We start from the raw sequence: 15,855 nt of genomic DNA, 5'->3' as shown, positions 1-15,855 counted from the left end.
TAATGTGTCCTCCAGGACAGACGGTTAAAGCGCCTGACAGAGTGAGAAAGTTACGGCCATAACTTACACCCTGAGCACACACTGTGGTGCCATCTTTTTTGCCTCTTTTGACATTCTCGCCGTTTTCAGGCAGAGCGGAACGAGCCTTGGAGGGACATAAAATGTTAGAACAAAGTTACACACATCATTTAATTTTATTCTTTCACAATTTCTGGCCCACAAATGTTTTATTGGTTCCAATATCGGTAATCATTGTAAGCTATTGGAAGATATTGAGCTATGTATAACAAGTCAGCCAAATGTCATTTGAACTACCACCAGATCGGGGAAGCTCTTCCATGAAATATGCAGCTACTCTGCAGGGCCTCATCTGGTGTTTGTTTTATGCATATCATTTTAGCTGAATTGCACTCATGCCTCCCGCATGATAAGGTTCTTTATTCCGTTTCAAATACGACTTAGGCCAGATAGGCTGTTGTTAGTGCTCAGATTTGAAGATCTTCCGGTGTGAATGTCAGCATCTCAATTTGATCACAGTTTTTGCAAATGCTGACAATTGAAAAAAAAAAAATGTCATCCGTACCTTCCGAGGCAGCTGGATTCGCAGGACATATGCTCCTGATTTCATCTTGCCAGGCTTCCATCAGTGCACATGTGGTTGAACACATAGGTGTCAAACCAATCAACGACTACTGGTTGCTTGGTTTATGGTGTGACAATCAGCAGGAGGAAAGACAAAGCTTATTTATGGATCTATGTTTTTAATGAGACTTCCGGATATTTTCTTGCCATGTTTGTGGCAACAAAAGTGGATATATCTTAAGAGACGTTGCAGCAGAATCCAGTGAGCCAAAACATCATCTTTTTTGAATGTAGTGTTAGTGTGGAAACCTTGTGTTTGTTGCACTCGTGATTAATTTTGCGCTCAACCCCCTCAAAGTCTTGGCATTGTCTCTGTCTCGATACAGTCCGGTCTTGGTCATGACTTGGTCTCGGTTTAGGTGGTCTTGACTGCATCACTGCCCACACCTAACCAGACTAAAAGCGCAGTGTTTTTCACAACATAAAGTTTCTAATTAAACCCAAGGAAACATGAAGTTTTAACACATTGATGGTTGCAGGAATGTGCACTGCCAACTTTTGTTCTGCCATCGGGTTATACCCCGTTATTGTGCCTACTTCCCAGCCCGAGCGAGCGACAAACCTGAGCCAACAGTGCTGTCATCTGGTTTCCAAGGACAATTAACAAATACACAGAGATTTACACACCTGCGACCAGACTGCTCCCACCCAAAAATACTTTCACTTCATCTCTCATTGTTATTGCCAACACTGTGCCGGATGCCTGTCCAAAGATTCTAAATCTGTCAGCCAGTGTTTATAATGTCACAATGGATGCTGAGAAATGGAGGAAAAACCCACTTGACTCCCCTTTCCCTCTTGTAATATGTTTCATAGACGTAAGGCACACATGTAACGCGGCGCATTACATGTGAATTCAACAATGTGTAGTATAGGACTGACAGAAATGTCACGGGCTCTGAAACACCGTAGATGTGAAATCTGGGCTGAAAATGACTCCTCGCCATCTCCACATTCCTTTGTGCTCGCAGAATAGCTCTCAGAACCAAACAGGGCTTCCAAATTCCAGGTGATGTGACATTTAATAGTGTGTGCAGCGTGCGCAGGCTCTGGGGCCGCACTGCAGGAATAAACAACACCATAGTCAAGGTTAGCGGGCTTCATGGGAAGAGATAGCTTTAACATTCCATCGCCGGTTGATTAAAAGCCTAAATGAGTAACAGCGTGATGTCCCCCGCTCGCTCCATCATCCAGTCCGCTTTTTTTTACCCCCCTCTTTTCCGGCAGCAGCAGGCACCGAGCGTCCGGCGAACGGGAACAAAGAAGGGGGAAGAGAGACAGAGAGAAAGAGGGATGGAGCGACAGGAAGAGGGGAGAATGAGAGCATATATCAAGGCCGTTTTCAGTGACATTTGTGCTCTCGGTGTGGAGAGCCACTATGAATATCAATATGAACCCATGGAGAGGAAACACAGTCTTTTTTTTTTTTTTTTCCTCTTCTTCTACTTCTTCTCACTGGGCTATTCATGCACACAAGAAATCTATTCAAGTCAATGTAATGGCCAATCTCTGAGCCTGTGCATGGTTGTGTGAACAGTGCAGCCTCGACTCTACATCTTCTCTCTCTCTCTCTCTCTCTCTCCCTCCTCTCGTGAGTGTGGCCGGGCTTGTATCGGTGGAAAACACTTTATGTCAAGTGCAACTGTGGCGAACACTACAATATGTAAATCAGATTGGATTAAATGCTTGCATGAGTGGAGCTCGACGGCGCCAATCAGCAACAGCTACCAACCGACCAACAGTTTTTTTCTCAGTATCGTTGCTGGTGTTTTTTCACACAGCCTCTCCTCTCGCTCTTCCTCTTCCTCTTCCTCTGGTGCTTAGAGATATAGAGTCAAAGGGATGCAAATCTACCCACTTCCTTCCTCCCCCTCCCCCATCTGCAAACACTGATAGCCCCAGGCCAGTCCCAGGCCTTTCTATATGCAGAACCAGTGACAGGAGTTACGCATCATTCTCCCCCCTGTTCCCTCCCTAACAAGCTGCGAGCACCGCTCTCACTAGGCTGCATGTATGAAGCTGTGTGATTGGTTTGGTACGGTAATGACAATACGGGAATAGTGTGCTGGCTGCCTCCTCCTGTTTGCATGTGGATCTCCTCTACCCCGCTCACCTTTTGTGGGTGTACGAGTGAGTGTGTGTGTGTGTGTGCGTGTGTGTGTGTGTGTGTGTGTGTGCTGTATCTGTGTATGTGCGATTGTGGACTGTTGGCGCCGGGCTTATTACTTTAAGTTGTCTCCAGCCCCAGCGCTAATCCCTGTCTTCTTCAGGGAGGGATAACAATAATACAACAAGATCCAGAGGTACTAATGAAATCCTATCAGGTTCCTGAGTCTGAATGTCAGAGAGAGAGAGCGAGGGAGAGGAGGGAGAGAGAGAGAGAGAGAGAGAGATGGGAGAGTGTATGAGGTATTGATCGAACGGAGACCAAAGTGAGAGAGATGGAAGGGGGGAGTGAGGAGGAAGAAAGAGAGGCAAGGAAGTGCAGTCATGAGGAGAGAAAATAGTTACAGAAAAAAGTGGGTGAATAAATAAGAGCGAGGTTCGAGGAGGAGCATAATCAGAGACGGCGAAGTCAAAGGAGGAGGAGAGAGGAGAGGACTTATGCCAAGAGAAGAGATTAAGAGTGGATGCGAAAAGTTGGGTTTGAGAGGAGACAGAATGTTTTCTCCTCGGTGACTGAGCATGCGGCGGCTCCAGCACATCGGCTCTGACTTGAGTAGGTTTCAGACCCAGACCAATTCTCCCTCTGCGGCTCCGCCAGACCCACCATTCGCCCCTGGGATTGAATTAGGCCTGCCCCATTATACAGTTGCCATGGGGACCCTGACACCTCCACTGACGAAGTGAGAGCCACGCAAGGCTGAGTTGCTGATCAGAATGTATGTGTGTGTGTGTGTGTGTGTGTGTGTGTGTGTGTGTGTGAGAGTGTACACATGCGTTAGAGTCTGTTACTGATATGAGTGCCTATTCATTCCTATGTGTGTGTGTGTGTGTGTGTGTGTGTGTGTGTTTGTAGGTACCACGCTCAAGTCATGAGCAGACTGAAATAATTGGGGCCTTCAAAAATCTTCGGCTCACATAAACGTTTGATTTTTTATTCACCAGCCCTTCTCTTTTTGATGCCGTTTCAATTCGCAAGTTGTTTAGTGTCAAATCTACAAAGACAAACACAAACATGTTACTGTCTCTGCCCTGTGAAAACCAGAAAGAAAGAAAGAAAGAAAGAAAGAGGATACCTGGATGTAAATCATCATAGTTTATGATCATAAAGAAACAATTGTGGTTCCCTGAGCATAAAGACATCCAGGAAAGTGAAAGTCACCTTGACTCTCCACAGATATTTTCCCCTCGGTTGGAAGTGTGTCACAGAAATCACTGTAACCGCTTTTGGACACCAGGTGAACTTGTCGCTTTCCAGCATCCAAACCTGTATTGACGGTGGTGATTCTTTCACCGGAGTTGTGTTTTTGGCCCACAACTACCTCCACTATCCTTCTCCTCCCTGTAGTTCTGGCCTGTGAGAATCATGCACTTTGCCCACCACTGGCTCTGTCCATCCGCTCTACAGCACTCCAATCCAGTTCAAGTCACTGGTAGTTGACTACCAGGCTGTGAATGCTTTAGGCCCATCCTACATGCAGGACATGGTCAAACTATACACCCCAGCCCCTCCACAATGCTCTGCTACTTCAATACCAACGCATCCTCTGACCACAACGACTGTTGCTGGACCGTTGAAGCGCTCCAGCAACAGACCAACTGGACTTTCATTGTACACTCGGAGTTTGGTTGGGTTTAGGAAAACATCTTGGTTTGGGTTACACATACAGTGCATGCATTACCTGAGTTAAAAGAACTCACAACTGACTTCTGGTTTCACTCTGGATGCGACCAGTGGCCTCCTGGGCTTGTTTAATCCAACCATCCATCCCCAACCTCTTCTCTATGCAGACTTGTCGCTCTTTACACTGCTTCTCCTACTTTCCCTTTGCAGCCGGGGGATCATTTTCTCCTGGTTCATCATAACAAGCAACCCCTTTCACATTACAAACACTTATTTGTCCCATTTTCCTTATGAAAATATTGATTAATGCAACTTATAACATTGTGATATTATTAAACTAACATCAGACCCATCCTCAGTGTTTGCTTGTCATGAGGATTAAAGTGTCCTCCAAAACAACCAATAATAACCAGCTTTGGATGTACATGGCTCAATGAATATAACATCAAACGATCCCAAATTAAGTTGATTTAAGTGGAACATATTGAGATCATTTAAATCCTCAATAAATCTGGTATAAATTGTTTTCTTCAAACTCCCAACTCTCGAGTCCCTAAGGCATGCTGAATCATTTTCAATTTTCCTCAGCTCGGCCACGGCACGTACATTTCAAAATGTTCACTGCATCTATATGTTATTTATGTTTGTTTTTTTTTTACTTCTCAAACTTTACTCATGTCCCCTGAGAAAACCCTCACCACACAGATCACAGTTACCCACTTATAACACCCTCACCACTCACCCTCACACTCTCTCTCTCTCTCACACACACACACACACATAAACAATTGAATGGATGTTGAAAGCGGATACCTTGTCTGTCTCCACACGCTGGAATTTTGTCACCGACGCAGTTCTAATGGATGGCCAGAGAAAGGATGCCACCCACAGCACCATCTGGCTAATGCCCCGTCCTCTGCTTATGAATTACGCTAAATTGTGCCCAAGAGAGTGAAGCCACATGTTCATTATGAAAGCTGCAGGGGTATTAGAGATCCCCTGAGTCGCACCAAACGAGCTGCATGTCACAGGACGGCGTGACACACAACACGGTGCCATGGAAGGGGGGGGGGGAAGAAAAAAAAAGACACAACCTACTCTAGATTTAATAGGATGCATTCATCAGGCAACCTGGAGTTCTGACGGGGGTCGGCGTCTTTAGTTTGAGTTTGCGCTTGACCGTTCTGTCCGAGCGGAGGAGTCGCTGTTGGTTGGGTTTGAAACGAAGAGAAACCGCCCTGATGGATGTCGACTCCCCCCAACGCCGACTGACACCTGGAGCTGAATTGAAACACGGTCGCCATTTTGTGGCAAAATGCTTACAACTGCAGCCGGTGTACCCGAACCACCATTAGGTATCTTTATCTGCGTCTAGACCATCATGAGACCGGCGTAACAGCATCTGTCAGTCCCTGCAACAAAACCCCTCTGGTACCATAAAAGACCGGGGCCCCTCAGTAAAGGAACCGAGGCTAGAGAACCCAGTGGGGACCCATAGGAAAGGTATGGAGGGAAATAAAATGCTTTGCTGTATTCTTTTTTTTTTGTTTTTTTCTCATCTCACCAGCGTGTGCCATGCATCGCCATGCAGGCAGATGGGGGAGGTGGAGGTGGAAATAAAACATGCATGAGTCGCCTGCAGCCCAGGAAAATAATTACTGTCATTTAGCAGACATGTAGAGGAGAGCAAACGCGGCCCGGTCTGCCCACAGTACACCGCCACACCGCCTGCATACCGATGAACGGGAAGGGGGAAACGGCGAAGGGAGGGAAGCGTTTGAGTGGGAGAGAGGGTTTGTGTGAGCGATGGCACAACGTTTCCTCTTTTGATGGTAATCGATGCCACCGTTTATTTTAGTGATGTTTTCATATGTCGCTCACCGCTGACAGGAGCCTCACAGCGCCGCGCTCTTGGCGAAATCAAACAAAGAGGCTTCTTCTCTGCATCTGTTCTCTCCTCTCGGGCGTTACGGAGGCACCGTTCTGGGTCCAGGAATCTCCGAGAAGAGCACAAGAAGTACAGTTTATCTCTCCGAAGATCTGTGATTTGACCTCTAAATCACACGCTTCTTTAACTCTGTCTCTCATCTCCTCCTTTTCCACATCTGTCCATCTCCTTCCTTCCTTCCCGTCTCCCTCCTCCCCGTCTTCCCCTTCGCCTAGAGTCAGACCACAGCGCAAATTTATAGGTGGTGGAGGGATGCCAGTGGAGGTCAAACGCGTGAGCGGCTCCCCGTCTGCCTCCCCTATCATTCTTTATGGCTGATCTAGTGGCGGAGCCTTCATTACCCTGAATTATACGCTGCGATTATTACCTCTCCCCCCCGGCCCATGCAGGACGGCCCTGGCCTTATCGTCTTATCATCTTACCCAGGAGGAACGTAATGCGGGGAACTCTTGATATATAGCGCAACATCTGCCTTCAACATGACTCCACTGCGGATCTTTGAACTTTACATCCTCACATCCACACTCTGTGATGTATGTGGTGTATGGCTGGGATCACAGGCACATTTGTGGGGAGCCAAAATGAGCTGCAGAGGCATATTGTCTGATGAGGGCGTGGGCATGCCTTGAAGATCCACGGCGTATGTATTCTCTACACTGAATCAGACTAACTGATGCCCACATGATTGGAAATGATAACATCGTCCCCGTGGTGCTGGAGTGGAAACACGCCTCGGTTTTGTTCCCTGTAACCACATCTCAACTGTAAATGTGCTAAAGGATTTGAGTTTGAGACCCACATTTTGTCAAATTCTTCCCCGCTGGCTCCTCTTCATGCTTACCCATCTGTTTTGGATGTTTGAGGGAAACCCAGCGATGACCCGACTGCAAAGACATCTGCTTTCCAAAACTAAACCCTCACTGTTCCCGGTTTCTGATCTAATTGGTTTTTACAAATAACATCCTGAAATTCAGACTGCAAAAAAAAAAAATCACCTAAGTTGGACTCACTTTGTTGTTGCTCCTTTTCTCACCAACAACAAACCTCCGTTACACATGTTTATTACCACAACTGAGGAGCCAGTGTGAAGCCTGATAATCTGGGAAATCAGCGGGGTGTTCGGATAGCGGCAAGCTTTGGCAGTCCTGATAGATTGTACTTCTTCACAACTCATTTTCGAGTGGGCACACTGAGAGAACCTGCACTGTATCGTGGTGTAAATATCAATGCGGGCTCAGAGGGGGGTATCAGGCAAGAGCTGGATGACACAAGCGATGCGGTCGACTTCATCATCTCAGCTACAAATCAGACATTTCTCCGGGAGTTTTGTGGGGAAGTTTTCGCACAAACTCCTGTGATATCAGACATACGTCGAGTTTCTTTGTTCTCGTCAACCCCTCAGCGGTGGCAAATGCACACCAGGTGGAGCTGAGGGCATCAGTGTGATGGAAATGTGTCATCAGCCAACGGTGTCAGTTGTGTTCAAACCCTTGACTTAAAGAGAAAAATGCATTTTCCTTTCTTGTTCCTACAGTTGAATGTTTGCGCTTCGATATGTAGAATGATGTATGTGCAGAGTTTCACACCAGAAGGCCGATCTCACGTTTATTTCCAGATGTGGAAAGTTTCTCTTGACTTTAGGAGGCATTATTAGTGACATCACAAATGGTTTGGAAGCCAGTCACGGTGATGTGGAAACATAAAGCCTCCAGGGCATACAAATACTGAGAATTGACATTATGACAGCTAAACAAATATATATATATTTGTATATTCTGGATTTTTTTTTAATGTAGTGAAGTAAGAAGTACAATTTTCCCTGTATAAAGTAGATTATTTGAAGTACGGAAAGGTGTACTCCAATTTTATATATATAGCATTTCATTACAATAAGCTTATAATTAAGAGTGTGCAGTAAACAACAACATGTACAAAAATAATTTCACCACTCCAGACGGTAAAGAACCCACACGCAGCCCACGGACGTAAACCCCGGACACAAACATGCACAGAAAAAAAAGGTCAAAAATGATCCCAATTAACGCGGCAGTGGCCGAGATATTCAGCGACTTAATCCGTTACATAATCCTCTATAAACACTGGATCTTGTAACCCATAATGCAACGGCACGCCATCTTTCATTAGACCCTCCCTGACTTGTAAACACCCACTTCTTTCACACTCTGTGGTATTTTCTCAGACTTCAGACACTAAGGTCCCTTCAGAGCCACAGAAGATTTTATAGGCTACAACTGTTTTCGCAGTGACAACATTATTTTCTTTTTACATCCAACGCCAACGTTTTTAAAATACAGTCTATAATCTACATTTTACAGCCGCAGTTTTTCTTTCATCTTTATTTTTCTTTAGGTTAGTTTTTCAATTTTATGTTGCCTCAACACTGTGCGTATAGTCTGGTTAGGTTTAGGCACAAAAACCCACTTGGTTAGCGCGAGGAAAAGGTCATGTTTTGGCTTCATTGGTCACCACAAACACCTTAGGAGATGTCCTGAGGTCGTACCTGCCAACCTTCCAGATTTTCCTGTGAGACTCCCATTTTTCCACGGCCAATTCTCCTGTAGCTCTCCAAATTTATGACATTTAAGTGATCACAGCCTGTTTCTGGCACTGTAGAGCGTATACCCTGCTGTACTGTTGTCCTCCTCAGTGAGTGAGAGATGCTAAGAGAAAGGAGAAAAGGAGAAATTATTTTTCGTTTTTCAGACACCCTGGAGAGCAGAATTTATATTTGTTACGTAAAGTTTTGAAGGAAAGGCGATGTCGATTCTGCCACTTTTTATTTCGTGTCGCACTTTACTGATCCTTTTTGTTATTTTCATTCTTTTAATGCCACCAGGAAGCACAGTCCTTGAATCTTACATTTATTGGGGGTAAGACCCCCAGCGGCTGGCTTTTGGTTTGGTAGGCACAAACACAACACGACACTATCCAGTCGCATCACGCTTACAAATGTTGGAATGCCGGGCTAGTAAAATAAGCGCAATGCCCCTTTAAGTAAAGTAGAGCTACCTCAGTGTTTGTTGTGTTAACGAATCTTCCTTTCAGAGACGCTCGTGAATCGTTGTTGTTTTGCAGGTCTCTTTTCTTTCTGTACCACCTGAAAGTGAACACATCCTCCGCCATCAGCTCCTTCAATGGCCGCAATTACTGAACTTGTTGTGCTGTATCATGACCGAAGTGTAAGCACAGGCTCAGCGGGGGGTTGTAGACGGGGTTTGGACGACACGCACACACACACACACACACACACACACACACACAGACGGACACACACTGCCTCCTCACCCCTAGTGTGCTGCTATATCAGGCAGCCAGGCAGGGAGTCAGGGAGCAGTAACAGGGCTATTAGGACTCCCAGGGACCCTATCGATCTCCTCATTGATCCCCTCCTGCCTCAGCTAGTCCAGACAACTGCGAGGGTTTATACAGCTACCACAGGGAAGAGCGGTGGAACACTACAGGCAAGGGCACACGAAACACCAGCAGACGGACGTGGAAAGAGCCACTTGGAGACCAAAAGACAAGAGAATGAAAAAGTTTTAAAAGTTGTTTAAAAAAAAAAAAAAAAAAAAAAGCCTTCCCTGCCCTCCTTCTTGCCTACTTAACTTTTACCTCCCTCCTTCTTCCTTTCTCTTTTTTTACGAGCGGCTTTTAAGATCACTTTCCCTCTCAACACACATAGCTCACATTTAATATATCGCTTTTATCTTTCATATCATCCCCCCCAAAATAATAAAAATAACACCACGTCTGCCGCGCAAGTGACTGATTTTACCGCATAAAGATGTTGGAGCTGAGGGGAGATTTATAATCTGTGACAAAACGGGGAAAAATCTCGACCACAAAATCCCAAGTGAATCAGAGCATCACGGTTATCGAAACCAGGCAGGCTGGAAGCTTCTCCCCCCCCACACCCAACCACCACCTCCAAATGGATCCCATTAGAGTTACATGTGTGTCTGAGAGACACTTCTACTCCGCATGATGAACCCACTGGACCGGCTGTGGTAGAGGAGGAGTGATTGTTTTTAGTTAGGAATCTTAAAAATCTTTCTAGTTTCAGATTGTTTTGTTTTTTTTTTGTTTTTGTTTTTTTAACTGAGCTGTGCTGCAGGGGCTCTCGCTCAGAAGCTGCGGGCGCCGGTGGAAAGAAACTAATGCAACACCACCCCCACTGGACCTGCTGTGGTACTGCCGCTGCAAATGATCACGATAACACAATCTAATAACTGACATCCGCCTGCTCGGTGTGCGTCTTCAGATGTGGTGAACTTGTGTACTGCTGAGTGTGCAGTCCGACCCTGATGTGTATTAATGACGGAGGAGATGGCAGGTCCTCATCAGAGTCCAGCTGATTAATAACCGGCCCTTCACTCCGTCCCTCACAACTAATGGCCCTCTGTCTCGCTCTGTCTATAATTATCACTCAATAATGAGGTCTAAGAGAGGGCATGTGTGTGTTTGCGTGTGTGTGTGTGTGTGTGTGTGTGCGTGCAAGAGCAAGCTTCATTTAAGGGTATACAGACTGCAGGTGTGGCAGACGGCACACTGAATGTATTAGTTATCTACAAGTGAAAACTCGTACTTCTTCTTCACTACGAGTCAAAGGGGATATATTGTGCATGTCTACCTTGCTACAGAGCATATGAATCAATTATGAGTCATTTTTATATGTTAAACTACCGTCAACATATCAAATAACTAACATTCACTCAATCAGCCTTAAAGGTCAGCATGCATGTATGACTTTTACTTGTCGAGGGATATCTGAATCTTATATCTAAGTGCAGCAAAAGTGCCATACTGGACGCCTCGTACGGTAGATAAAACATGATATAGTGCTTGCCGGGGTGCCCTTACAATGGAGAAAACACGAAGCAAGTATGAGAACGACCCCGGCCTCTGCAAGCCTGCAAATGGTCAAATAGTTTTTTTTTTTCAGTTCCCTGTAGCTGCATGCCTGGATCCTATTAATGAGAACACACCATATGTGTCCTTTCCATTCAAGTGTTGTTTCAATTAACGTTAACTGACAGTCTCTGTTATCTCCTATAGCCACCATAATGAGACGCCTTTATTTTCTCCTCTACATCTCCACATTTTTCAGCAGTGTGCCAAACAGGTGCATACCAGACCGACGACAGCTCCCCTCCAACGCGGCCCCAAAACACACAACCACATACGGGGATGTTATACAAATAAAACAAGCCTACAGAGGAAAAAAAAAAAAAAACACTTTGAAATCTGATTTATTTATTTTTTTCTCCCTACAGTGGATCTGTTGCAATGACACAGGCAGTGAAATCCCCACGAGCAATGAACCATTCCCAGGTGAAAATTGCACCGCGGCGCAGGTGAACACTTGGCTCTGATTGTTCCTCTGTACGGGCAGCATATTGTGGAGTCGTTCTCCTGTTTTTCTTTTAAAGGAGTTTGTTCTTTCCAACAGGTCTCCTCGATTATTTATGATATGATAGAGTTGTCAGAGAAATCTTTTGGGATGTAATTTTCACAACAGCAGAAAGTACCTGTACTGTTGAGAGTATCACAGCCTGACATCTCACAGAGCATCAGAGTGCTGAATGTGTAGATCATCAGCAGAGATCACAAAACTACCAACCGTCAGTTTGGAGGCAATCCCCGCCTATCAAGAAAGCTCAAACTGTATCTGACATGTGCATCAGACACAGGGGGTGTGTCAGAAACATCGCCGTGGTGCAACATCTAGAACTCGGGGGATTAACTCTGCGCTGATAAGATTGATAAGGCTTGTAAAACCATTTCTCAGAGTGCCAACAGCAGCTCTCATGACTGTGCAGTATTACAAGCAAGTGTTTAAGGGGAGGGGGGGGGGGGGGGGGGGGCGCGTGGACAGGGTTCATTCATACTGTTGCAACATCCAGAAATAGCCTGCCGTGCCATTCATAACAATTGGCTTTATCAAACAATGACTAATGATGAGGCCTCCGACCGGGGAAAGAGGAAGGTGCAAGGTAGAGGCTGTTGGTCGGAAGAGGAAGTCACACACGCAGAACAACGGTGGATTTTCCTTTATATTTACATTTCCTCAAGAGTCTGTCTTCACTTGTTCCAAGATTGTTTATGCGGAGTCCATCTCTGCAAAACTCAAATGCAAGCAATCCATTAAACAACTGGACACAAAAGTTTTTTTTTTCCACATTCAGCCTAGAGTATCTGATCCATGTGCATGTAAAAGTATTCAAAAACCGTCACTGACCTTAATAGGAAATACAAGGATTGGTGTTTTGAGCACCTGACCTTCTTCCAGGTGCGGCTGGCTTACCACATATTTTATCATTCAGCTTTTATCAGATTCAAGTCATATCCTCACTGTGAAAGAAGTTTAAACTTTGCAGTTTGTTACAAGCATCAAGGCTGAAGAACACACGGAGAATCTAAGGATATCATTCATCGGATAGGATTTCCTGGATCTCATATTTGAGAACCAGAAGATGAACAAGGAAAAGCTTCAAAAAGAAACAAATATTCGCATAGAATTACACAGAAATTCAACATTATGCAGCCAAGTACGAGCATTTCGCGAAGCCGCTGCTCTGAATTCATTTTCTGAAAAAAGTAAAACTACATGGGCTGACAAAGCTGATAACATTTAAAACTGATTAAACTCAAATTGTGTTTTCTATTTGTGCTCAGTCATGCTGTTTTCACGTGAACCAGTTTCCAGCTCCATGAAAACAGTTTTATGGAGGAGATACCTCGTGACTTCTGCACCGTGCTGTGTCAAAGAAAAAGATGTTGAGCAACACTGAAACATTTTATCAGCACGGTCTGTGCCACACTGCAGGGTCACTGGCAGCCGTGTAGCTGTTTGTGATGCCTGAGACGCATCCGTCAGATAATCAAATGTGTTTCCTGACGTAGACATGAAGCCGTCGCTTACCAGAAAGCTCTCATTTCTTGAGAGGCAGATGGAGTCAAGTGTAGAGTGATCTGCTGCCAAATGTACAGGAGTTGTTCTGTTACAGTGCCACTCTCTGGTTATACATTTGGTCTGAATAATTGAGGCTATTCGAAATCTATAAACTAAATATAATTGCTCCAGAAATACAATTTGAATCGGTAAACTGTTCTATGTTTTAAACAGTACATAAAGGCAGAGAGCGTGCAATTTGATCGAGAGCAGGTCAACTTGGTAACAACACTACAGGGACCATGTTGTAGGGTTAAATGAGGTCAAATGCTGAACTTGACAGGCATTTCATGAGCCGTGCATAATATTTACATTCATTTAAAAAAGTGTCCTTATGTAGATTAAAGGTGGTATGTGCAATTTGATGCCTTCAAGACTCAGAATTCAGACTTTGCCGTGCTTAAACTAAAAAAGACTGGTGATTTTGACCTTTTTTTACCAGATTGAGGTTGACATAAAAAGATAATTTGAATAAACACAATAAATTGAAATCAAATGATTATTAGAAAAATGCTGATTATCAGATCATAATTCAGCCAGGCTGATTATCAGTTGACCCACAGCATGAAATATATACATACATGTGTATAATTGACTTATGAACTACATGTACAATTGATACGATACTACTAGCACATTCAATATCAAATACTATCAGACTTTTAATCAGGTGCTATTCATCTGTGTGACTTTTACTTTTACCAAATGAATATTTTAGCATGATAAATGTACTTTTACTCATCATGACTTTTGGGTATGTTTTATATCACTGCTATATTAATTGTACTCCAAGTACAAACTGTACTACCTCTACCAAAGGTAAAAACAACATTTCCTGAACATATACAGTAAAAAGTAATTCATTTAGAACAAAAATCAAGCCTACTGTCAGACAAACTAAACAATATGTTGAGCTCACACCACTCGGTTCTCCAGGACTGTGTTTTTGTCTCACTCCACGCCCTCTTTCTTCCTCCTGACCAGATTAATTAACTTGTATTAATATACAACCAGGAGGGCGGGAACATCCCAGCCACCTCCTCTTATGTCTGAGGAGGCAAAGACATTTTCACAGACTCACACACACCTTCAACTGCTGCAGCATTTGTTTGCCCTCAAACCTGGTAAGAGGATTTATTTATGTTTAGGCAAGAGTAAAAATTGTCACAGGAACAGGTACTTAAAGAGATCAAACCACAGGACTCCTTAAATACCTTCTGCCTGATACCAGTGTCATCACGACTTGGGAAGGCACTTCTCTCCATCAGAGGGACAGAGAAAGAAGAAAAAAAGCAACTGGAGAATCAGATAAAGAAGCAACAAGTGAGTGAAAATGACCATGAATGTGATGAAGCAGCTGTGCTCCGTGGCCCATATGGTCGTGCCCGCGGTGGGTTTTGTGCTGACCTGCGGCGGGGCCTACCTGATGTCCCTGCAGACGGAGCACGGGTACACGTGGAGGATCATCCCGGCCTACATCATGATCATATCCGGCTTCTTTGCTGTGATCGTCGGAGTCTTCTGGACCATCTGCATCAGCATGAGGAGCAAGATGTACCACAGAGGAGAACATGAACGGCACATCCAGGTCTACACTATTGAAAGGTAAGACCACCTGTGAACCACTGACGAGAAATGATAACAACAGTGGAAAAAATCTGCCCATTGATTGAATCCAATTCTAGGTCGACTCTGGGTCGTTCACAGTCATCTTATCTGTTAATCAGTGAACAATATCCTGGTAAAGTGAACATCATCAACTGAACTAGTGTCCTTAATGTTTTATATGACTTTTCCTCTGCAGACAGAACTCCTACCCTCCATCGTACGAGGAGTCCCAAGGCGGTCGGATGTGTCCTGATTCGGCCCCTGAGTTTGTGGTCGTGGTTGACGAGGTGGATGTGGTGATGAGCCTCGCTCCTCCTCTGTACAGCCAGGACAGCTCGGAGGCTCCAGACTGCACATGGAGCTGGGAGCAGCCTCCTCGGTACAGTCAGGTGGAGTGTCAGGGGTAGGTGGACACAGAGGTCTTTTTTTTTTGCCTAACTGGCCAAGAGGAAATGGATTGAGAGAAAGCTCCAGAAGAATGGGAGATGCCTCCAAATGTGATTGGATTGCTCAGCTACCAAATGAATTGACCTTTGGAGATGTCTGATGTCTGTGCTGACCCAATGTTGACAGGCCTGTTTCAGTCCGGAGGGTCTTTAAAGCGGTACAGCCCGTTGAGGTAAACTGTTTCATGTTGACGTGTCTATAAAGGTTTTCGTCTCATTCCCAAAGCACGGATGAGCGGCAAGCTAGAGATGAAAATAAAAATGGAGGACAACATTTATCCAGTCGAATCCATGGATGAACTGACAAACAACACACTTTTGACCTGTTATCCAGACACTCACTGTATGTTTACTGGAATAACACAACTGCTTTTACAGGACGAAATGATGTTGCCCCCCTCCTGGTGTGATTTGTGTCATGGAATAAAGGATATCGTGTTGTTGTACTGTA

At 44.7% G+C, this 15,855-nt stretch overlaps 1 protein-coding gene across 1 annotated transcript; it reads left to right on the top strand.

The window, feature by feature from the left end:
• The first annotated feature begins 14,433 nt into the window (after positions 1-14,433).
• Positions 14,434-15,855, top strand: LOC115582111 (transmembrane protein 252-like). Its single transcript, XM_030417857.1, has 2 exons — positions 14,434-14,955; positions 15,155-15,855. The coding sequence occupies exons 1-2, from the start codon at positions 14,684-14,686 to the stop codon at positions 15,363-15,365; spliced, it is 483 nt and encodes a 160-aa protein (XP_030273717.1). The 5' UTR covers positions 14,434-14,683; the 3' UTR covers positions 15,366-15,855.

Source organism: Sparus aurata, chromosome 5, assembly GCF_900880675.1.
Source record: "Sparus aurata chromosome 5, fSpaAur1.1, whole genome shotgun sequence".
Classification (NCBI taxonomy): domain Eukaryota; kingdom Metazoa; phylum Chordata; class Actinopteri; order Spariformes; family Sparidae; genus Sparus; species Sparus aurata.
The sequence above is the reverse complement of the archived record's forward strand: the minus strand, read 5'-3'. Positions and strand labels throughout refer to the sequence as shown.

What these genes read in the sequence shown, in the direction of transcription:
- LOC115582111 (XM_030417857.1), top strand. Translation starts at nt 14,684, where the DNA reads ATGACCATGAATGTGATGAAGCAGCTGTGCTCCGTGGCCCATATGGTC. An exon ending in CAGGTCTACACTATTGAAAG is followed by an intron (nt 14,956 to 15,154) that starts GTAAGACCACCT and finishes TTTCCTCTGCAG; the next exon opens with ACAGAACTCCTACCCTCCAT.